General features: G+C 43.1%; 1 protein-coding gene across 1 annotated transcript in view; it reads right to left on the reverse strand.

Moving 5' to 3' along the window:
• The window catches only part of LOC143986572 (ferroxidase HEPHL1-like), a 126,826-nt gene that overhangs the window by 76,432 nt on the left and 24,343 nt on the right, over positions 1 to 26,051 (reverse strand). Inside the window, exons 2-5 of the mRNA XM_077484972.1 lie at positions 21,896 to 22,140; positions 13,474 to 13,686; positions 11,076 to 11,252; positions 8,339 to 8,593 (exon numbers count right to left, since the gene is read on the reverse strand). Coding sequence (XP_077341098.1) covers positions 8,339 to 8,593; positions 11,076 to 11,252; positions 13,474 to 13,686; positions 21,896 to 22,140 — 890 coding nt within the window. The remainder of the gene's footprint in view (positions 1 to 8,338; positions 8,594 to 11,075; positions 11,253 to 13,473; positions 13,687 to 21,895; positions 22,141 to 26,051) is intronic.

Here is a 26,051-nt window from a genome sequence, read left to right on the forward strand (position 1 = left end):
ACACTGTCCACTGCTCTACTGACACCATTTACTGCTCTATTGACACCGTCCACTGCTCTATTGACACCATTTACTGCTCTACTGACAGCGTCCAATGCTCTACTGACACCATTTACTGCCCTACTGACACTGTCTACTACCTGCCCTACTGACACTGTCCGCTGCTCTACTGACACTGTCCACTGCTCTACTGACACCATTTACTGCTCTACTGACACCGTCCTCTGGTCTACTGACACCTTTTTCTGCCATACTGACACCATTTACTGCTCTACTGACACTGTCTACTGCCTGTCCTACTGACACTGTCTACTGCCTGCCCTACTGACACTGTCCGCTGCTCTACTGACACTGTCTACTGCCTGCCCTACTGACACTGTCCACTGCCCTACTGACACCATTTACTGCTCTACTGACACTGCCCTACTGACACCATTTACTGCTCTACTGACACTGCCCTACTGACACCATTTACTGCCCTACTGACACCATTTACTGCCCTACTGACACTGTCCACTGCCCTACTGACACTGTACACTGCCGCACAGTAGGGCGGCACAGTGGTGTAGTGGTTAGCACTCTCACCTAGCAGTAAGAAGGGTCACTGGTTCAAATCCCAACCACGACACTACCTGCCTGGAGTTTGCATGTTCTCCCTGTGCCTGCGTGGGTTTCCTCCGGGTACTCCGGTTTCCTCCCACAATCCAAAGACATGCAGGTAGGTAAATTGGCTTCTGTTCAAAATTGGCCCTAGGATATGAATGGGGACCTTGGATTGTGGGCTCCTTGAGGGCAGGGACCAACATGAGTGTGCAATGTACAGGGATGGGGACAATTGTAGACACTCACTCAGGTTGAACTGGATGGACTGGTGTCTTTATTCAACCTAACTAACTATGAAACTGCCCTACTGACACCATTTACTGCTCTACTGACACTGTCCTCGGCCCTACTGACACCGTTTACTGCTCTACTGACACCGTCCACTGCTCTGCTGACACCATTTACACACACCCCTCCCCCCACCATACACCCCCCCTCCCCCCACCATACACCATACATACACCTCCCACCATACACTATCCATATATACAGTCCCCCCATATATACTGTTCTCCACTCCCCAGACAGCATCCATATATACAGTTCTCACCGGGTGACACCTTCCTCTGCCCTACTGACACCATCCACTGCTCCACTGACACTGTCCTCTTCCCTACTGACACCGCCCTCTGCCCTACTGACACCGTCCACTGTCCTACTGACAACATTTACTGCTCTACTGACACCATTTTCTGCCCTGCTGACACCGTTTACTACTCTACTGACACCGTCCACTGCTCTACTGACATCGTCCACTGCTCTACTGACACAGTCCTCTGGTCTACTGACACCATTTACTGCCCTACTGACACCATTTACTGCCCTACTGACACCGTTTATTGCTCTACTGACACAGTTCACTGCTCTACTGACACCATTTACTGCTCTACTGACACCATTTACTTCTCTACTGACACCGTCCACTGCTCTACTGACACCGTCCTCTGCTCTACTGACACCGTCCTCTGCTCCACTGACACCATTTACTGCTCCACTGCTCTACTGACACCGTTCACTGCTCTACTGACACCATTTACTGCCCTACTGACACTGTCCACTGCTCTACTGACACCATTTACTGCCTTACTGACATTGTCTACTGCCTGCCCTACTGACATTGTCCACTGCCCTACTGACACTGTCCACTGCTCTACTGACACAATTTACTGCTCTATTGACACCGTCCACTGCTCTACTGACACCGTCCACTGCTCTACTGACACCATTTACTGCTCTACTGACACCGTCCAATGCTCTACTGATACCATTTACTGCCCTACTGACACTGTCTACTGCCTGCCCTACTGACACTGTCCGCTGCTCTACTGACACTGTCCACTGCTCTACTGACACCATTTACTGCTCTACTGACACCGTCCTCTGGTCTACTGACACCTTTTTCTGCCCTACTGACACCATTTACTGCTCTACTGACACTGTCTACTGCCTGCCCTACTGACACTGTCTACTGCCTGCCCTACTGACACTGTCCGCTGCTCTACTGACACTGTCTACTGCCTGCCCTACTGACACTGTCATCTGCCCTACTGACACCGTCCACTGTCCTACTGACACCATTTACTGCTCTACTGACACTGGCCTCTGGTCTACTGATACCTCTTTCTGCCCTACTGACACCGTTTACTGCCCTACTGACACCGTTTACTGCTCTACTGACACCGTCCACTGCCCTACTGACACCATTTACTGCCCTACTGACACCATCCTCTGCTCTACTGACACCATTTACTGCCCTACTGACACCATTTACTGCCTTACTGACACTGTCCACTGCCCTACTGACACCATTTACTGCTCTACTGACACTGTCCACTGTTCTACTGACACTGTCCACTGCCCTACTGACACTGTCCACTGCCCTACTGACACTGTCCACTGCTCTACTGACACTGTACACTGCCCTACTGACACCATTTACTGCTCTATTGACACCGTCCACTGCTCTACTGGCTGACAGTGTCCACTTTTAAGGTAGGCTATTTTCACTGACATTTCTTTTATTAATCAAATCATATTTTATGGGTACACTAAATGCTTTTGTTTTATTTAATCATGCCCCTTTAAGTCCCCCCACTTTTAATGCAATTTGGCTATAGCAACTGTTCACTGTAGCACACTTCATTACTACTCTTTTTGCGTAACCCAAGGTATTTTACAATCCTATAGCGTGTACTACAAAAAAATTGCCATGCGCTGTGAAAATGTTCGGGTTTAGTTTGAAGAAAAGGTGGCAACCCTAGTCCCAGAAGGCAACGGGGGCCGCTCACTGAAGAGGAGGAAGCGCCGCGGGATAGGAAGAGGCAGATTAGGAAGACTGCCTAGCAACAGAGGTTTCAGGCAAGTTAAAAAATGTATTTTATTTTTTAAAAATTTTTAAGATTATTAACGTATTTTTTTTTTTCGGGGTGGCCCTCCACTTTAATTATCTTTTAGCTATAGGTAAATGTAAAGTGATTATGACACTTACCTCTGTGCCAGCCTTCCTGAGATACAGGATACAGCTCTCTAAAAACTATCATGAGTGTAGCAGTACTCTTATGCCCCGTACACACGTTCCGATTATCGGACCACAAAAGTCGCTTTCGGACAGATCGTTCGACAATCTGATCGTTAGTACGCAGCTTTCGACAGCCGATCACGACAGTCGGTCCAACCAAATCCGAAGGGACAAACAGGAAAACTTTGGTCGGATGACAGCCCATCGTACGACAATCGTGTAGTCAGTACAGTATGCGTCCGATAAAAGTAGTTCAATAAACACCATGCATGATCACAAACACAAAAATAAACCAGAAGCACACACGGGTCACACGTATTTGACATCATTTAAAATACGTAGCTACGCACAACGGAAGATTTTTCCAGAATCGTACGACAAAAATCTTACACACATTTTGCACTGTTGTATTCGATCTTAGTTGTATGCAACAAAATGTGAACGATCGGTCGTACGATAATCGGAACGTGTGTACGGGGCATTAGCTCAATCCTTCCTTTCTGTCCCTACTATTTTATTAATTAAGTTAATTGCTGAAAACGATAGTTCCATAGATTTTAGTTGTAGGAGAAACAGTTCTCATAAGAGCTGTATGGAGGTAAGTGTAATTAACACTTCCACTGTAATTCCTATTTTCCCAGAGCTTTTCCTTAAAATAAATCAATTGAAACGCTTTAACTAGAATCACTGTAGTCCCAAAGACAAGAATACCTCCAGCCATAAAGAGGTTAAAATATGGGACCTCATCAGTACCTCCTGGTACTGCTCTCCTGTTGGCAGCCAGGCAGTTTTATGTATAGGATTTTAATAGCTTGCACTATGCAATGTCCAGAACACGTAGGAAGGAAGATTTCATTTATATACATAGTAATTTACTACAAGATGGAATTCCACAACTGGATTTAATCTGCGATAACCGAAAGTGCATTCCATACATATCTGTCTGGTCAATGGGTACTACTAATTTTTATTGCTGCAGAGAATCTAGCTGGAGGCCAGAGCACTAAAACTGTTTATCCTATCTGTGTCATTAGTTAATCATTAAGAAGAAGCTTTTCATTCATAATGTAAGGTTAAAGTTCAATTAAACTCTTTTTTATTCATTTTTTTTTAGGCCTCATGCACACTGGACGTTTTTACAGCTGACGTTTTTTGGCTTCAGGCGTTTTTTACTACAGCCAGTAAACTCCCCAGCATGTTATCCTAGGTTTAGAGGTCTGAGGAGTAGATCTGAAATGAGGGGAAGCTCTGCTGATTTTATCATCCAATCATGTACAAGCTAAAATGTTGTTTTTTATTTTCCTTGCATGTCCCCCTCGGATCTACAGCGACTTTACTTCCAAGTGCACTTGTAGTGCAAAGTGGATTTGCCTTTTCGTAAATAACCCCCATAGGCTGTTATTTTTTTATTTTTTTTGGCAGGGGCGTTTTCTGGCTGGAAAAAAAAAAAAACAGAACACGTGGGTTTTCAGAGCAGTTTTTCAGCTGCAAAAATGCTCTTATAATGTACACGGGACGTTTTTACAACTTCTCCTGAACAATTTAACTTGACAGATAATAACCCACGTTTAAAGCGTCCGTTTTGCCACGTCTACATGTTGCGTTTAGCGGCGTTTTGGAGCGTTTGCGTTTAGAAGCGTTTGAAAAAAAAAAAATTCTAAACAGCTAAAAATGAAAAACTATTGTAAACGAAATGCGGGTAAATGCGAGTTACCACGTTTAGACATGTTACCATGTTTAGCCACATTTAGAAGCATTTAACATAGTTACATAGTTGGTGAGATTGAAAAAAGATAAATCCAACCTATGTGTGTGATTATATGTCAGTATTACATTGTATATCCCTGTATGTTGTGGTCATTCAGGTGATTATCTAATAGTTTCTTGAACCTATCAATGCCCCTGGCTGAGACCACCGCCTGTGGAAGGGAATTCCACATCCTTGCCGCACTAACAGTAAAGAATGTAGTTTAAGGTTAAATCTCTTTTCTTCTAATTTTAATGAGTGGCCACGAGTCTTGTTAAACTCCCTTCCGCAAAAAAGTTTTATCCCTATTGTGGGGTCACCAGTACGGTATTTGTACATTGAAATCATATCCCCTCTCAAGCGTCTCTTCCCCAGAGAGAATATGTTCAGTGCTCTCAACCTTTCTTCATAAATAATACCCTCCAGACCATTTATTAGCTTTGTTACCCTTCTTTGTACTCGCTCCATTTCCAGTACATCCTTCCTGACGACTGGTACCCAGAACTGGACAGCATACTCCAGGTGCAGCCGGACCAGAGTCTTGTAGAGCAAGAGAATTATTGTTTTGTCTCTGGAGTTGATCCTCTTTTTAATGCCAATATTCTGTTTGCTTTGTTAGCAGCAGCTTGGCATTGCCCTGCTTATCTTAGTATCGTCCGCAAATACAGAGATTGAACTGTTTACCCCATCCTCCAGGTCGTTTATGAACAAATGAAGTAGGATTGGTCCCTGGGGGACCCCACTACCCACCCCTGACCTTTCCGAGTATTCCCCATTTATCACCACCCTCTGAACTCGCCCTTGTAGCCAGTTTTCAATCCATGTACTCACCCTATGGTCCATGCCAACGGACCTTATTTTGTACAGTAAACGTTTATGGGGAACTGTGTCAAATGCCTCTAAACTCAGCGTCTGAACTCAATTTTTTGCATTCCAAAAAAGGCCTCTAAACTCAACAGCCTAGAAACGACTATAAATGACCCTGTGTACATGTACAGATGCCAATAAGAAGTGCGAATAATGCCCTGTACACACGGTTGGACTTGGACTTTCAGATGACAAAATCCGGCTGATTTTTTCAGACGGATTTTGGCCCAAACTGGTCTTGCATACACGCGGTCGCACAAAGTTGTCGGAAAATCTGATCGTTCTGAGCACGGTGATGAACGTTCTGAACACGTATGACAGGACTATAAATGGGCCAGTAGCTAATAGCTTTCGTCTCGTAATTTATTCTGAGCATGCGTGGCACTTTGTCCATCGGAATTGTCTACACACGATCGGAATTTAAACGATCGGATTTTGTTGTCGGAAAAATTTTAGATCCAGATCTCAAACTTTGTGTGTCGGAAATTCAGATGGAAAAAGTCAGATGGAGCCCACACATGATCGGATTTTCCGACAACACTATCCGATCACACATTTTCTGTTGGAAAGTCCGACCGTGTGTACAGGGCATTAGAAGGGTTTTTTTTTTTAGCTTCAGCTGCCCACAGTTAAAATGGATGCAGTCAGACTCAGTGGAGGGAGATTTCTGCAGCATATTTGACAAGTACAGAATCACAGTATATATAAAATAATATGCAAAGTGGTTGAAGAGAAGCTTCAGAATGGCAAAGATGTTTTTATTACAAATGATGTGAGCCGACTGCAGTTCCTTTTTAACCACTTGCCGACCAGCTGCCGCATTTGCAGGTTGGCTCGGCTTTGCGAATCACGGTAGCTGTACGTCTGCTTGTACACGCCAATCTGTGGGCGCACCAATTGGACAGTAGGGGAGCCAATTAGCGGATCCAGCGGGCTCAATGTCCGCCAGCCATCCGTGATTGTTCCCCCGTAGTGACAGAATGGGGATCTGCCATAGTAAACAAGGCAAATCTCCGTTCTGTCAGGGGATCACACAGATCCTGTCTTTCTGCAATGCAGGAATACAGATCTGTGTGTTGTCCCAGGCAGCCCATCCCCCATACAGTTAGAAACACAATGAGGGAACACAGTTAACTCCTTGATTGCCCCTGATGTTAACCTCTTCCCTGCTAGTGGCATTAGTACAATGTCAGTGCATATTTTTAGCACCAATCTCTGTAATATTGTCATTGGTTACCAAAAAGTGGCAAAAATGTCAGTTAGGTGTTCGATCTGTCTGCAATGTCGTGTGAAGGAATCTAATATACATAATGATAATCAGAAAATGTCTATTTGCTTATGTGTATACATGTTTCTATGCAACTCCTTACTTATTATGTAGTATACAGATTGGCTCTCTGTTTGGAATTAAAGATGGCGGTTACCCCCTGCTTCCCACACATTAGAAGAATGCATATCAGATAACAGAACCAGCTTCAACCAAACTTCAAGCATCAAGATTCTCCATTTCTCTTGTATTTTAACCAATGAGATGTACCAATTAGACTGACATAGCAATCTTTCTGTATAAAATATTAACACCGCCCAGAAATAAATCAGAAGTTAGAAGTAACTGAGCTGAACATGTCTCAGAGAGTGTTTACTTCTAATGTGCATGCACATTTATACTTTTTAATTAGAAACAGCAGCAGATAACCTTGAACTAGATTGTAGTTCTTATCCATTTCAGTCGCAGTCCCACTAAAAATCACTGCTCACGCCATTACTAATATAAAAATAAAATAAAAATGACATAAATCTATCCCCTATTTTGTAGATGCTATAACTTTTGCACAAACGAATCAATAAACACTTTTTGGGATTTTTTTTAACAAAAATATGTAGCAGAATACAAATTGGCCAAAATTGATGAAGAAATTAAATTTTTTACATTTTTTTATTGGGTGTGTTCTTCATAGCTGAAAATAAAAAATATTGTTTGTTTTTCAAAATTGTCGGCCTTTTTTTTTACAGTGCAAAAAATGAAAACCACAGAGGTGATCAAATACCACCAAAAGAAAGCTCTATTTGTGGGGAAAATAGGACACCGATTTTATTGATCGACCGGGCAATCGCATGACCAGACAATTGTCAGCTAAAGTAGCGCAGTGCCGTATTGCAAAAAAATGGCCTGGTCATTAGGGGGCAAATCCTTCCGGGGCTGAAGTGGTTGAAAAACACCAATGCTGCCATCACATCTAAGGTCTGTTAAGCTGCAATATATTACATTTTGTTTTTTGGGTTTAGATACGCTTTACCTTACTTACTTACTTTGGTTTGTACTTCCTGCATTTATGTCATCTCTTCTTGTGATGTTACCACTACTCACAGAGATAGCCCAGTTCCACAGCCCTTATATATCCACATTAAGTTCTGCCACCTCTATATATAAGGGCCCAGGTGATAAGTAATTAAAAATTGGAGTCCTGGTCCTCCTTGACAAACTGGGCCACCACTGTCCTTTTGTGTCCCCATGCAGTCTTCACAAGTGGTATGTTTGCCCCTACTTTCTGTCTATATGAATTATAACACCAGCAATGTCTAGATCTGAGCTCCTTACTTACCTTCAAAGTGGTCATTCACTTGGCAGGTTAACATCCAAGATCCAGCATTAGATGGGGTCATCTCCACTGTGACGAATGTGGCAGGAAACAGATTAATGACGTCGGTTCTGTGGCCTAGGTTTTTAACTGTGTGCCCGTGAAAGTAGGCTGAGTGGATATCCACTTCATTACCGATACTAAACAAATGCCAGGACACCGAGTCACCCACACACATGTCCATAGCCGGGAGGTTTCCATACAAATATCCATTAATTGCTGAAAATAAAATACATTAATGAGATCAATCAGTGTACATAATTAAATTTAATACAAGGCATTCAGCTAGTACAGGGCTTATGTAGACAGATGTTTAGGAGGCCTCATTCCAGACCTCATGTTTAGAAGGCCTCATTCATTCTCATAGGAGGGCTCTGCACAGTTGGATCCCCTCCTTTCCAAAATGTTCATGAAGCCCAATGCAAAACCCCCCAAAAATATGTTCTCAGCAAAATAGCTGAGTGCAATGTAATATAAGCTGGGCTCAGGTGCTCTTAAAAAGGTCATCTACTCAATTTAAAGCCTTACTCAAGCCAAGACATTTTTAATTTTGAATAGTGTGGGGAAGAGTGAGAACTTCTGCTGTGGTTTTATTGTGGTCTGATCTCCATTGGGGAGATTTCTCCCCCTTTTCTGTCTCTTTAACTAGTGTCAGAACAAGATGAGAGCACAAAGGTGTTCAACAGGGATATAGCCAGCATAAAGACTCAAATTCTGATTCTTTCATACTCTATCTAAAGCTATATAGGGATAGTCATGGCTGGAGTTGGGCTTTATTTCTGGTGGTTTTGCAACAGGACAACTGTTCAAAGTAGTCCCATACAGATTCCCTTTGGTGTACATGACAGTATGGCCATTTGTATGAATACAATAAAATGAGGGACACTTGATCTTAACTTACTTAGACGTAGAGACCCTGTGGACAGCCTGGGCTTGGAATCCAAGAGCCTCCACAAGGTCGCAGAGATTGAACTGAAGGTTCACATGGTTCCTACACTTCAGCACTGTTCGTTTAGAAACATCTCAAGCCAGGTTACTTTAAATATTCAAATGTCCCAGGAAGTAATAGAAAGTAATGCTGTTTTCCTGCCCCAAGAAGACAACTTTAATTGTTAGCCTCTTTTTTTCCTAAAATGAAAGCTCACCTCTTACCATGTCCACCAAGAGGTAAGGTAAAACTGGCCATACACTGTAATATCTCTTTAATTCAGCCCCAATGTGCATTTGTATTCAGCCCCCCTGAGTCAATACTTTGTAGAACCACCTTTCACTGCAATTACAGCTGCAAGTCTTTTTGGGGATGTCTCTACCAGCTTTGCACATCTAGAGAGTGACATTTTTGCCCATTCTTCTCTGCAAAATAGCTCAAACTCTGTCAGATTGGATGTAAAGCGTCTGTAAACAGCAAAGTCTTGCTACAGATTCTCAATTAGATTTAGGTCTGGACTATGACTGGGCCATTCTAACACATGAATATGCTTTGATCTAAACCATTCCATTGTAGCTTTGGCTGTATGTTTAGGGTCGTTGTCCTGCTAGAAGGTGAACCTCCGCCCAAGTCTTTTGCAGACTCTTAACAGATTTTGTTCTAAGATTGCCTTGTATTTGGCTCCATCCATCTTCCAATCAACTCTGACCAGCTTCCCTGTCCCTGCTGAAGAAAAGTATCCCCACAACATGATGCTGCCACCACCATGTTTCACAGTAGGAATGGTGTGTTGAGGGTGATGTGCAATGCTAGTATTCTGCCACACATAGTGTTTTGATTTTAGGCCAAAAAGTAAAATTTTGGTCTCGCCTGACCAGAGCACCTTCTTCCACATGTTTGCTGTGTCCCCTACATGGCTTCTCGGAAAACTCCAAATGGGACTTCTTATGGCTTTTTTTCAACAATGGCTTTCTTCTTGCCTCTCTTCCATAAAGGCCAGATTTGTGGAGTGCACGACTAATAGTTGTCTTGTGTACAGATTCTCCCACCTGAGCTGTGGATCTCTGCAGCTCCTCCAGAGTTACCATGGGCCTCTTGCTTCTCTGATTAATGCTCTCTTTGCCCCAGATTGTCAGCTTAGGTGGATGGCCAAGTCTTGGTAGGTTTGCAGTTGTGCCATACTCTTCCCATTGGATTAAACAGTACTCCATGAGATGTTCAAAGCTTGGGATATTTTTTTTATCTAACCCTGCTTTAAACTTCTCCACAATTTTATCCCTGACCTGTCTGTTATGTTTCTTGGCCTTCACGATGCTGCTGTTTGTTCACTAAGGTTCTCTAGCAATCCTCTGAGGGTTTCACAGAACAGCTGTATTTATACTGAAATTAAATTACACACAGGTGGACTCTATTTATTAATTAGACTTCTGAAGACAATTGGTTCCACTAGATTTTAGTTAGGGGTATCAGAGTAAAGGGGGCTGAATACAAATGCACAAAACACTTTTCACATATTAATTTGTAAAAAAAAAATTGAAAACCATTTATCATTTTCCTTCCCCTTCACAATTATGTGTCACGTTGTGCTGGTCTATTACATAAAATACATTTACTTTTTGGTTGTAACATGACAAAATGTGGAAAATTCCAAGGGGTATGAATACTTTTTCAAGGCACTGTAGTTATGAATGTTATTCACTTTTGCATAATGTGGTCCTTTAATGCATTCTGTATGTAATCTACAGCCAATCTGCATTAGTCCTCATTGCTCACCATGCATCTTGTTGCTCTCCTGAAAGTCTTCATCCTCCACATCTATCGTGTCTGCTTCTGAACAATATTTCTGAATGTTCTCCTCCAGGTACCAGCTGAGATTTTCATCAACAACGGTAAACATCAGCACAAAATCCTTATCCACATCCAGCCGATTTATCGAACTGTCCAGAGTACCTGGATGATATCAGGAATAATCAGAATTAAATTTAGTTTCTGGAAACCGTGCAGCGAAATCAAGCATGGGTCGGCACTTATTGTAATGCCATTAAACTTTGGTTTTCTATGCATGGGCCAATCACTGAAAGGTCAAGAGGAACTTACAATTTAAGGGCATGAGAAGATTATAAGCACAAATCAAGGCTTACATCACCAGCATCTCTGTAAATAAGTAAGACTCGTAAGAAGAAAGCTTCAACAGCAAAATGTTCAGCTCTGGGGTTTTGCATATAAAAACTGTTGGGTTATAAATGAACTTGCCTATTGGTGACCCAGAGCCCAAAATACTAAAGTGAACCTAAACCCAGTTATTACATTTCATATAATCATTAACATGTTAATCGAATTACAAAAGTTCCAGTCTTTTTCTGAAAATAGTTGGGGGTAAACATAGTGGAGAATTTTGGTTAACAGAAAGGTCTTTATTATATTAGCACAACCCATGAATCCCAAAGCTAGTCTCCACCATACGTGGATTTTGGCTTTGATAGTGGCTATAGACGGCTTAAAATTTCAGTGCCAGGTAATCAGAGGTACAGTATCTTTAGATACCCAGAGCCCCAGGTTTTTAAGAGTAGTAGTTCTTGTAAGTAGAAGGGAGTCATGTCCCAAGTAGACATGTGGAAATCTATTTGCTACAAATCTAAATGCGTACAAGATTTTTGTTATTCGGAGATTTGGAGGTATCCGAATCTCGTATATCACAATAGTAATAAACTTCAACGAATCTTAAATAGATTATAACAATACAACGAAATTCATTCATTCCATTTGAATCCGAAATAACATGACAACATAACGAATGATCGGAGTTCATTAGGATTTATTTCGTTTTTATGTTGCATTATATTACATTTTTCATTATTATAAAAAAAAAAAAACACGACATATGAAATTAAAACACATTGCGATAAATATAGTTAGGTATAAAAGTGACAAAAGATAATTCCTACTTGTGTTTGGATTGGATGGAGGTGGCTCCATTAGAATCTCCAATCATAGTATAACGAATGAATCCAAAATGAATTTCATTCCATTCATTATGTTATGATTCAATGATTCTGATGGCTTCACCTCCATCCAAACCCAAACAGAGTGCATAAGTAATTTCCAGAAAATAGCGAAATAACACATTAAAACAAATATAGCCAATTTTCTCAAATAGCTTCCAAAATATGGTTTGATTTAGAATATACAAAACGAATCCAAATATGCCAAACGAATCTAAATATACAAAACAAATTCCGAAAACTAGTCATTCTAACATGACAAATATAATGAAACAAAATGATTAACTCAACAAATTAATCCAAAATAAAACTAAAGAAAATTTCAGTTGCGCACATCTCTATTCTCAAGTAGGTGAAAAAATATTTAATGTAGGTTAATTGGCCCCTCTATAAATTGGCCCCAGTATGTGAATGTATGTAAGATAGGGGCCTTAGATGGTAAACTCCTTGAGGGCAGGGACTGAACAAAATCTACAATATATGTAAAGTGCTGCGTAAAATGTTGGTGCTATATAAATAAATACTTGTAATAAATAAATGGTAACATCTGAGATTTGGACCAGTTTATGGACAAACCGGGCAACACTCCAAAGTGGTCAATAATGTTCAGTGGCAGCTATAGAGAGGGTTCCTGGTCTGCCAAATACAGGATCATGCCATCAGCGTATAAGCCAACTGCATCTTGATGCACGCCATTGCTTAGCCCCTGAATCTCCAGTTTAGTTCGCAGAATCTGAGCTACGAGATCAACAGCTAAGGCGTACAATAATGTTTTTTCATTCTTCTTTTTTTTTAACTCTGCAGTTTTCATTAAAATACTGCATGGTGGTGCAGCCATGAAGGTTCCTGTTCAAGAGCTTCCCAATATAGGGTGACAACTCTCTGCTAATTGTTCTCCTATGTTGTCAGGGTTTTACACTCATCGTCAACGGAGATTACAGCTGCACACTGTGCCGATATGGTCTACTGTTTTCACAATCACAGTACCCACCCCATGCAATTACAATCAGATGTCATTGGAACACTTCTAGATAGACAGGATGTGGCTGTAAAAAAGGCTGGAGGTAGTCACACTGAGATGCAAAAGTAGATAAAAAGTACTCTTATCATTGCATAAATATTTAGGGAGTATAAAACCCCCATTTTAAATCCAGTTAAACTACAGTTACCTTTTTTGCAGGTGAGCAGTGCCCCGATTAATCCACTTGCAATATCTCTGGGGGCATCGGTGTGGGAATGGTAGATCCATGTCAGACAGTTGGGGTCTCCACTGGTGGGTGCATACTTCTGATCAGCAATCCAGGTGTAGGTGTACTGTCCACCAGGAGGGACTGCATCATCAAGTTTATCAGATTTTGGGGTTTTGTCTGGGTAAAAGGCCCCTAAAATAGAACACATATTCACAAATGTATTTATAGTTTAGAAAATAATCTTACATCATTATCGTACAGTATATCTAGAACTAACACTTTCTTTTAGTTTCTGGTAGACTAGGAATCCTTTGACTTTTTTCACATGAAGGACGTCAGGGCAGGAGGGGGCCGGCAGGACCACTGAAGTAGTGCTCTTCATTAGGAACTGGCTGAAATTTCCATTGTTCATAGTAAACTTAAAGTCATTCTAAACTCTCTAGGTTTTTTTACCTTAATGCAGGGATATGCAATTAGCAGACCTCCAGTTGTTGCAAAACTACAAGTCCCATCATGCCTCTGCCTCTGGTTGTCATGCTTCTGGCTGTCAGAGTCTTGCTATGCCTCATGAGACTTGTAGTTTTGCAACAGCTGGAGGTCCGCTAATTGCATATCCCTGCAATAATGCATTCTATGCATTAAGGTAAAGAATGTATTAAGGTAAAAAAACCTTCTATATCACAAACCTGCGCCCTCACTCCCCCCTTTTACTTACCTGAACCCCATCGCAATCCAGTGCTGTGCATGCTCTCCTGGCTTTGTCCCTCCTCCCTGGGCAGATCGATAGCAGCGGGAGCCCTTGGCTCACGCTCCTGCCAATCAACCCCAGTGACGAGGGAGCTGGGGATGGGGCTGAGTCCTATCTCCCAGTTGTCTGTGTCAATGGAAGCAGCAGCGGGGCTTGGTAGCGAGGCTGCACAAGTGCCGCATATGGGAATAGGCTTCCTATTGGGGGCAACAGCAAGAGAGTAGGAACAGGAGCGCTGGCGGGGGACCTGAGAAAAGGAGGATCGAGGCTGCTCTGCAATTCTATTGCAAAGAGCAGGTAAGTATAGACATATTTGTTAGTTTAAAAAAAATCCTTTACAACCACTTTAACCCTTCCCACGCCATCCAAAACTACAAAAAAGCTTTCTCCATATGGACACACTTTAGGCCTCATGCACAAGGGCAGGAAAAAAAATGCCGCTGTTAGAGGCATCTGGTGTTTCTGTTTTTTTACGCCTCTAAAAGCAGCTCTAGGTTATCTAATGTACATATGACCATTGAAGACTTTACAGGCAGCCGATGATCAGCAAAAGTATACAAGCATGGCCTTTCAACAGAAGTACAGCATGTCAAACGATTGACTTCTATCAAGCAGGGATAGCCACATACTGATTGAAATTCAGCTGGTTCTTACTGATCTGGTAAAAATTTGACCAGTGTATGGCTAGTCTAACAGTGTATGACAAGCTTTACAGGCACCATGGGTTACAAAATTGGAGAGTGCAAAATCTGGTGCAGTTCTGCCTAGAAACCAATCAGCTTTCAGTTTTTTTTTTTGTTTTTTTGCCAAAGCTTAATTGAACAAGTTGAAGTTAGAAGGTGATTGGCTACCATGCACAGTAACACTCTCAAGATTTAGAAAGTGAACCCCCGTATGACTACAACAGGCCATAGGACAACAAATTCCCAGGAACCTGCAGTTTGTGAATGCAGACCATTACCTGGGGCTGATAACGGCTGAGGCCAGAGACATAACAATAGCCATGGCAGCTGTAATGGGGCCTGGAATAGGTGGAGAGGCCCATTAGAGAGGATGTTAAGGTAAGTTAAAGAGGATCTTCCCCCTAGAAAGAAAAAAATAAAAGGACACTTACCTGTCCAGGGATTCAGCACGGTCCTCACCTGGGCTGGTTCTTCGCCAGTCTTTCGTTTACTGTGGGAAGCTGGCTTTGATTTCTTGTGGCTTCACATCCAGCTTCCCACTGCACATGCGCAATTCACACTGCAGTTTGTGAATGATCCCGCAGCTTCCTAGGACCTTTGATGTGTCCCAGAAGGCTGCGGGCAAAGGGGGGGGCAAGTGGGAGTGGGTACCTGTCAAAACAAGGTACCCGTTTCCCTCAAAAAATATAATATGCCAAATGTGGAAGAGGAAGGGAGAGGAGGATATAAAGTGGAACTTTTGGATGAAATTCCACTTTAAGGAAAACTAAACTGTGAAGTTTCCAATGTGGAAGGGCAGAAATCAGGATTGAATAGTCGAATATTTTCCACTGTGCAGTAGCTCACTACAAGAACTCGGCAATGGCAGCGAATAAGCTGAAAGACTACAATTTCCAATAGACATAGAAGGGTAGGAGCGGAATGTAGTTTTCCTGGATTGTGAAAGGCGGAACTTACTCTTTCTGCTAGGGGACTGGGGCTCTGCACATCTCTGCTTAGCTATGTGCAGTAAGCAGGATGGCATCATCCTTGGGCCAGATACCGTAGCAGGTAGGAGCCAAAGTCACAGAGAGCAGACTTGCACTGAGGGCAGTGCCAGAGCAGTTCCTGGTTGCCCAACCTCTGAACCGGTGTCTGCTGAGCACACAGGACTGGTGAGGATTTTTTTTATTGGTTTCACACTACCGCTGGTAGCAGAGGGAGACTAACTTTCAATAGGGAACACTAAGCCACTGCATGCAGAATCCTTAAAGGGACAGTACTTAAGTGCACCACCATAAAGGCTGGACCCCAACACAGAGCCAGCAGAAGGTTGACACCAAAGAGCCAATTAACTACAGATTGCTTTCATGGTGATCATCCACCAACTTTTTTTTTTACTATAGCCAGAGACACACTTTGTAGGTTACACACAAAGTGCACTTTGGGACATTCACTGATTGCTATCAGGCAGGAAAACTGTCTCACAGTTGGTTATCATTCTTGAAACTGTTTATTGCTGATATGAGTCTCTGCTTGATGTACTCTTATGGTATAATGGTTTATTGTGAGCCACTATAACCCAGTCATAACCCTTCCAGTCACTGACTGATTCATTCTTGCATAGCTTCTAATCAGTCTGGTGTCCATTTCCTGGTGCCTTTCCATAGCTGTGTACAGGATATATTTATGTTGTACATGTATAGGTGTTTGTACTTCTACCCAGTGAGGTGTGTCAGAAGGGACAAAGATGTTTGCAGAGTTGTTGCACAAGAACGGAGAACCCAATACATCCAGCAGTTCCTCTGGTGGAAAGTGCTACACAGTTTTTCTCTGCATCTACAAATGGCGGCCCATGTTGGATCTATGAGCGACTGGATAAAAACAGACCTGCATCCATTTATACCAAATGAGCAACAATCCATCACGTTTACCTGGATGGACACGACGGAGGTAATTGGATGTAACCGGACACAAGTACATTCACATCGGCCTGGCCATTGACTAATATGAAAGTTTTAATCAAATCCGTTTGAAAAACCAACAGGCCAACCTGATCGTTCTGCCCATGTAAAAGGGGTTCAAAGTTAATTTACAAGACTGAAGCCCGCCATACACAGCTCAAAATTCAAACAACAGGTGGTCCTGTAGGCACAACCTTGCATGAAAACAGTAGATTTTTCGACCAGGGTGAAGATCGATGACCAAAGAGTAACTGCAACCAATCAGATGCAGGCAGTGTTTGGGCTTTCTGGGAGCTGCGGGTGCCATCTTTAAGAAAATAATAGCCGGCAGAGCTGAACGAGAGAAATCTATCCCTGCGTGGCTAACCTAAGATAATGTCACCTTCACTTTATGCCAACCATGAACGCTGTTCATTTTTGAGGAAGTTCCATAAGTTATTTCTAATCTATTGCCTCATGACTGAGGATCATGAGATTTAAACTCTTCCTATAAACATTTTTATTATTCATTTTGGTTAACGCCTGTAATCAACAATCTTCATTTTAGCAACTTTTTGCAATTCTTCACTCACTCCTACATTGCTGGGTTATCGCGGTGCACAAATCTGTTGTATTAAATCGGATAAGATTATACTGTAATATGAAAGACGTAAATATACATCATAAAAGATTGCCATTTGTAAAAATATTACTACAGTACACACTCACATATACACTATATTGTCAAAAGTATTGGGACACCTGCCTTTACACGCACATGAACTTTATCACAGCACAGAATAAATTATTATTATTCTGGCCAATTAAATGAATGAGGACCCAAACGCTTGAGGAAACTAAACGCATTTACAAGCGCAAAGCATTTTTTTCTGCCAAAACACCCCTGGCAGGAGGAAAGGCATCTAGGAGAGTTGGCAAAACGAGGACTTAGCCCTTGTACACACGGTCAGAGATTCCGACGGAATGTGTCCGATCGCACCGTTTTGTCGGATATTCCGACTGTGTGTGGTCTGTATTGGACTGTTTCTGTCGGAGTATCCGATGGACCAAGTTTTCCAACTTGTTGGTAAAATTTTCAGACAAAATGCTCAGATCGGACAAACTCCGATCATGTGTAGAGAATCCCGATCGGACAAAGTGCCATGCATGCTCAGATCAAATTCCTACACCAAAGCTATTGGCTACTAGCGTGAACATAGTCCCGTCGTAACGAAATAACGTAATCACGTCGAATTTTCCGACAACTTTGTCCGACCGTGTGTATGCAACAGTTTCGGACAAAATCCGACGGATTTGGTTGTCGGAATCTCCGACCGTGTGTACAAGGCCTTATACAAAATGGCATAAATGCTTCTCTCTGCCTGCTAGCGTTTGTTTTCCAACTATACACAGAGCCATGCATGTATAGCTCAGTTTATGGTCATAACTTGTCTTGGGTGCTTGGACAACAGAACTATTGTGCGCATGAGTTTGAGTCGCCTGATCCCAGCCCAGCCAATCATAACGGCCAAATTCTCCAAGCACAGAAGGAAACATGGAGAAGATGAAAGCAGCGATGGAGTGACAAGGGTGAGTGTTGATAAGGCATTGTTGGAGGGGAACGTTTTGCAAGCTAAGTCTGCCATAATCTGCATGTATGCTGTACATACTTGCACAGGCAAAGGCTCCTGGGAAGAGCGGGGTGGGGGGCAAAATTTGTTTGCAGTTTAGTCCTGCTTTAAAACTTTAAGTGGTTCTAAAGGCAGGTGGTTTTAATCTAAATGCATTCTAGACATTAAGATAAAAAGCCTTCTGTGTGCAGCAGCCATCCTAATACTTAACCACTTAAGCCCCAGTCCATTTTGCTGGCCAAAGACCAGAGCACTTTTTGCGATTCGGCACTGCAACGATTTAACTGACAATTGTGCGGCCGTGCGACGTGGCTCCCAAACAAAATTGACGTCCTTTTTTTCCCACAAATAGAGCTTTCTTTTTGTGGTATTTGATCACCCCTTTTATTTTTTGCGCTATAAACAAAAAAAAGAGCGACAATTTTGATAAAAACGCATTATTTTTTACATTTTGCTATAATAAATATTCTCCAAAAATGTATTAAAAAATGTTTTTCCTCAGTTTAGGCCGATACGTATTCTTCTACATATTTTTGGTTAAAAAAAATCGCAATAAGCATTTATTGATTGGTTTGCGCAAAAGTTATAGCGTTTACAAAATAGGGGATAGTTTTATGGCATTTTTATTATTTTTATTATTTTTTACTAGTAATGGCGGCGATCAGCGATTTTTATTGTGACTGCGACATTTTGACAGACACTTTGGACATTTTTGACACATTTTTTGGACCATTGTCATTTATACAGCAATCAGTGCTATACAAATGCACTGATTCCTGTGTAAATGACACTGGCAGTGAAGGGGTTAAGTGTGCCCTGGGGAGTGTTTCTAACGGTGGGGGGCGTGGCTACGTGTGACATGTCACTGATCTCTGCTCCCGATGACAGGGAGCAGAGATCAGTGACATTGTCACTAGGCAGAATGGGGAGATGCTTGTTTACATTAGCATCTACCCGTTCTTCCTCTCCGTGAGGCGATCGCGGGTATCCCCGCGGCGATCGAGTCCGCGGGACTCGTGATCCGACTCACGGGGGTCTCGGCTGGCAGACGCGCACCGCCGACGGGGAACACACCATGGCATAGCGGCAAATTTAAAGGAACATACAGGCACGCCCATTTGCCTGTCCATGCCATTCTGCCTACGTACATCAGCATGTGCCAGTCGGGAAGGGGTTAACTAAGCTCCATCTCTATCCAGCGATGCTGCATGAGAGCCTCGGGTGTCTGGGACTCTCCCTCCTGATTGGCTGAGACACAAAGTCAGTGAGCCAATGACGAGAGAGATGGGGCAGGTCCAAATGACGGCTCCATGTCTGAATGGACACTCATAGTAAGCTCTTTGCTGTGGGGCCACTCAGCAGGAAGAAGGGGCCTAGAGCACTAGCGATGGACCCAAGAAGAGGAGGATCTGGGCTGCCCTGTGCAAAATCACTACAACAGAGCAGGTAAATATAGCATGTTTGTTATTTAACCACTTATTTTACCCCCTTAAAGACCAGAGCATTTTTTGCGATATGGCACTGCGTCGCTTTAACTGACAATTGCGCGGTCGTGCGACGCTGTACCCAAGCAAAATTGACGTCCTTTTTTTCCCACAAATAGGGCTTTCTATTGGGGGTATTTGATCACCTCTACGGTTATTATTTTGCGCTATAAACAAAATAAAAGTGGCAATTTTGAAAAAAATAAATACATTTCTACTGCTATAATACATATCCAAACTAATTTATTCATCAGTTTAGGTCGATATATATTTTTCGACATATCTTTGGTCTAAAAAAATAATAATCGCAATAGGTGTATATTAATTGGTTTGTTATTGCATCTACAAACTACAGGATCGATTAGGGACTTTTATTTATTTTTTATTGTTTTTACTGGTAATGGCGGCAATCTGCGATTTTTTTGAGGGACTGCAACATTGTGGCGGACAAATGTGACCCCAAATTACACTTTTTGGGGACTAGTGACATTATTACATTGATCAGTGCTATAAAAATGCACTGATCAATGTAAAAATTACACTGGCAGGGAAGGGGTTAAACACTAGGGGGCGATCAAGGGGTTAAGTGTGTTCCATGGATGTGTTCTAACTGTAGGGGGGATGGGCTTACTGAAACATGACAGAGATCACTGTTCCCAATCATGCCGCTATCCTGCTTTTACGGACTGACGTACAGATACGTCAGTTTGCGCAGGAGAGGCATTCTGCTGATGTAGATCGGTGTGAACCGGTCGGCAAGTGGTTAAAAACAAAACATTGCACTCCTGTGAGGTGCACATGCAGTTCTGTGCAGTGCAATTTCAGTCCATTCATTTTAAATGGACTGAGATCGCACCAAAAAGAGTGCATACACTACTTTTGGAAACTCACTGTAACCAGATTGCACGGTACCTCTGTATCATGAGATCCACTGCAAGCAAACAAACTGCGATTGTGACCTGAGTTTAGAGTGTCATTAAAGCGGAGTTCCACCCAAAAATGGAACTTCCACTTTAAGGGAGGTGACCCCCTGACATGCCACATTTGGCATGTAATTTGTTTTGGGGGGGGCACCCTCTTTTCAGAGGGTCCCAGCTCCCACTTCCTCCATGCGCAACGCGGCACTGGAAAGGAGATTACTTCTCCCCCCCCTTCTTGGCATTCATCTGGGACACGTCACAGGTCTCAGATGATTGCTCGGCCAGTCACGGCACGTGGCGTGGCTCGCGCATGCGCAGCGGGTGCACGGCTGCTAAGCCACAGCTGGGTGCCCACAGTTACAATGCCGGCTCCGCAAAAGAGAGGAGGGGAAAAGGAGTGGGGGCTTCATGCGCGCGCATCCCTGGACCCTGGGACAGGTAAGTGTCTGATTATTAAGTCAACAGCTGCAGTATTTGTAGCTGCTGACTTTAAAATGTTTTTTCTTTTACGCAGAACTCCGCTTTAAGTTAATATTGACACCCGATGCAGATCTAAACTCCGGTGCAGTTAAAATGTGGTGAGGTGTAGCTGCAAGGGGCCTCGTCTGACAGAGCATCTGTCCTTAGTTTTACATAACCCCGGTATACAGAACACAGCACAAAGTACATCTCTAGTCTAATATTTTACTAGAAGAAGTAGGAGAATCATGAGATCTTCTCTATGTTCCCTCTGCTTTCTCCTCTTGTCAGATTGTTCCTTGTCAGCATATTTGCATGCAACACGCCCGACCGACTGCCAGTCCTGCCTCTCCGTCTCCCAGACTGAGATCTGCTGTACAGGGGATTGGAAGAGACTGATGCCAGGGAAAATTCAGGTACTTCATTTAGTCGCAATTGGAAAAAAAAAAATGTATTAATGTATATATTCATTTGTGTCTTTTATACCTTCCTTGGAGCTCAGCTTTAGCCCTGCAAACTTTGAACACATCAGGAGGCAATGTGAAGACACTTACCCTCGGAATCCTTCTTATAGAAGACCCCGTGTGGGTGTAACGTGTACGGCCGGGAAGCAAAATTCTTCAGATGAACAATGATGGTGTCTTCAACTTCGGCCTTTATGATGGGACCCAGGAACCCCAGCCAGGCTGGCTTACTGACTTCTTCTGTATAATCCGAGTTGGTGTATTGTCTGTAGATGGCCTTCTTATAGACTCGTCCTATTCTGTCTGGACCCGGTTCCAGAAATACAGATGCATGCCTGGTGAGAAAAAGAAAGAAATGTAAGTGTTACTAAACCCAGGACCCTGCATTCACTATATCTGCTCTCCCACAGTAAAAATGGAAATGCAATTATTTTAGTAAATAGAAACTGCTAAATACCCTGTCTCAGCAGCAGTGTGTATATATATATATATATATATATATATATATATATATATATATATATATATATATATATATATAGTCGTGTGACTTCTATCAGTGTCTGGTTAAAGCTTGAAGGAGGAGTTTTCATTGTGCTCTGATTGTCCTACGAGGCTGCATGACCCCTGACCCTCTGTCTGGACAGTGCTGATTGGCCCTGTGCCGATCACATGCATTCTCCCAAGAAAAAAAAAAAACTCTTTAGCAATATACACCAAGCCGAGCATGTGCAGTTTGTTCCCTACCCTCCGTTCTATCAGGAGATACATTGCAGACTGTGGAAGCAAGGGAGGATCAGAGCAGACAGGATCAAACAGCCTTTTTAACCACTAGCCGACCATCGCATGAGGATGTACGTCAGCACAATGGCACGGCTAGGCAAATGAGCGTACAGGTATGTCCCCTTTAAATCGCTGCATTGTGGGCGTGCTCACGCCACGTGCCTGCGAGTCTGAGGACTCGATGTCCGCTGGGGGCATGCAATCGTGTCATGGAGCAGAAGAACGGGGAGATGCAAACAAAGCCTTTCCCTGTTCTGCCTTGTGACATGACAGGGATCTACTGCTCCCTGTGTTCGGGAGCAGTGATCGCTGTCATGTGAATGGAAGCCCATCCCCCTACAGTTAGAATACCTCCCTAGGACACACTTAACCCCGTTGATTGCCCCCCTAGTGGTTAACCTCTTCCCTGCCAGTGACATTTACACAGTACTCGGTGCATTTGTATAGCACTGATCGCTGTATAAATGACAATGGTCCCAAAATGGTGTCAAAGGTATCCGATGTGTGCGCCATAATGTCGCTGTCATGACAGATCGCCACCATTATGAATAAAAAAATGTAATAATAAAAATGCCATAAAACTATCCCCTATTTTGCAGATGCTATAACTTTTGCGAAAACCAATCAATATACACCGATTTCGTTTTTCTTTTTTACCAAAAATATGTAGAAGAATACATATCGGCCTAAACTGAGAAAGAAATGTGTTTTTTTACATTTTTTTTGGGGGGGCGGGGGATATTTATTATAGCAAAAACTAAAAAATATTGCTTTTTTTTTTTCAAAATTGTTGCTCTTTTTTTTAATAGTGCAAAAAATAAAAACCGCAGGGGTGATCAAATACCACCAAAATAAAGCTCTATTTGTGGGAAAAAAGGACGTCAATTTTGTTTGGGTGCAACGTCGCACAACCGCGCAATTGTCAGTTAAAGCGAAAAGTGCTCTGGTCAGGAAGGGGGTAAATCCTTCCGGGGCTGAAGTGGTTAAACAGAGGATGCAGAGGATTAACCCCTTAGGTTCCACAGTGAGTGTAACAAGCATGCTATACTGTATACACAGACTGATTTTACTGTTGGAGGTTTAGTAACACTGATATGACTATGAGCAACACAATTTTGTAGATGCTATAATGACTAGTTCTTCCCTAAAAATCTTCCCCAGTACAGCCAGTCACAGGGGGTTGTTTGTAGTGAGGGACGCCCTTTCCTGAAGCTATAGCAGAGCCTCTACTCTGTCTCCTGACATATGTATGACCTTTTCCTGGCCTTTCATGCTCCATAAACACATTATCTATATTAAAAACTAATATATGAGCATCTGGCTTTTAACCATAGACCCGGCTTCTAACTAGAGTTATGCCGCGTACACACGATCGGAATTTCGGCCAGCAAAAGACAGATGAGAGCTTTTCATGGGAAAACGCGACCGTGTAGGCTCCATCGGAATTTAGCTGTCCGAATTTTTGCCAGCAAAAAACTGATAGCATGTTCTCAATTTTCCCCACGGAAAAACTTTCTATCGGAAATTCCGATCGTGTGTATGCAATTCCGACACGCAAAAACTCACGCATGCTCAGATTCAACTACGATGGAAGCTATTGGCACTGTTAACTATTGAACTTCCTTTTTCTAGTCCCCTCGTAGGTGTTGTACGTCACAGTGTTCTTGACGGTTGAAATTTGGTGTGACCGTGTGTATGCAAGACAGCTTGAGTGAAATCCCATCAGAATTCTATCGGGAAAACCATCAGAGCTTTTTCCAGCGAGAAATCCAATCGTGTGTATGCGGCATTAGGAGATTCACCCAAAAGTGGAACTTCTGCTTATACGCTCCCCGATGTCACATTTGGCACCTTTCAGGGGGAAACCGGGACCCATTTTTGATAGGTTCTCCTCCCCACTTCTAGTAGATGTGCTGGGCCCAATCTCCCAGAAGTTCAGCCCCCCCCCCCCCTCCTTCCCTCGCCGCTGGGCCAATTAGAACGCGCACTGCTCTTCGCGCATGAGCAGTAGGGAACCTGAAGTGAAGCCGAAAGGCTTCACAACCGGGTTCCCTTACCAGGAATGGCGGCAGCAGCACCCGGGAGTCAATTCGTGTAATTTGTGAGCAGTGGAGCAGGAAGAAGGCAGGATCCCTTGGAATGGGGAAGTCCATAAATTGTTGGGAAGTCCTCTGACCAATACCGTTGGAGATTTGAACAGGACCAGAAGATCTGAATGAAGGAAGGTTCCCTTCTCATCTTCACATCTCCAACAACGCTCTGAAGTCTCTGGAAAACATCTACTCAAAGTCGACGGGGTAAGGTACCAGCGCGTCAGTATTTTATAGTTGGATTCCTGCGTGCGCGTGCAGATGGATGACTTCAGGGAAAGGTGGATGATGGTCAATCAGTGTGCCCCTGCGCCTTTAAGGAGTGGTGGGCCCCCCTCCGGCTTACCTGCCCTCTGCCTATCCATTATAATGCATGTGCTTCCACTGTGGAGACTCTCAGAGACTACCAGGGGCGGACTGACCATTGGGCCACTCGGGCACTGCCCGAGGGCCCCATGCCACTAGGGGGCCCCATCAGGGTTGCCAGCCTCAGTTAAACCAGGGAAAAGCATGTAAAAATTTGTGTTTTTTTTACATCTGTCTCTGAAATGTCCCTTACTGACATCCTTTTGGTCTAAAAATCCCGAGATTATAGCTGCCCCACCTCTCCAGTACCTTCTCAGCCAATAGAAACATGTCTGTGTATACTGTATGATTGTATACTGTGTGTGTGTTTGTGTCTACTATGTGGCCCCATATCTCTGATTGCCTGGGGGCCCCATAATCTCCTATTGCCCGGGGGCCCCATGAGTTGTCAGTCCACCCCTGGAGACTACAGAAAATGGGGTGCCTTGACGTGGGCCTGCAGCTTACATATGTATTTGCAAAATGTGTGCAGTCTAAACCCCTGTTTAACTGTTAGACAGGATAATTAGGTTGGTCACAGGCTGGTGGGTAAGTTGAGCTTGGAAATTTCTTTGGTTTTATTTGGCAAAATCACAGCCGGTCACATGTAAACATGGAAGTGCCGTTAGTCAGTGTGAGCCGAGGAGAGCCGATAGAGTGTGAGGCAAGAAGAGCAAATCATCTCCTCACAGGGGACACATGTACAGGTGATCAGGGCACATTAGAGCCCCAGCAGTGCCCATCAGTGCCACCAATCATTGGTTCTATTTCATTAATCATATTTGAGGTAAACCTTGTCGTATTGTTTATTAATTAAATATTAACTTTCTGGTTCAATATAATTAGAACCAGTATGCCAAACAACTTGCATATGAATTCTACTTTTCAGAAAATGTATCCTCTCTCTTTGGTTGCTCAGGGTCTCCCCTTCCTGTAAAACCCAGGCTTCAATCTAGGAATTAGAAGTTTATATTTCATGAACAAGAGCATCTGGTGGGCATGCATCCTCAGCTCCTGAGGAAGCTCTT

This window comes from Lithobates pipiens, unplaced genomic scaffold (genome assembly GCF_037356315.1).
Source record: "Lithobates pipiens isolate NorthernLeopardFrog02 unplaced genomic scaffold, aLitPip1_a1.2 Scaffold_17, whole genome shotgun sequence".
NCBI classification, from domain to species: domain Eukaryota; kingdom Metazoa; phylum Chordata; class Amphibia; order Anura; family Ranidae; genus Lithobates; species Lithobates pipiens.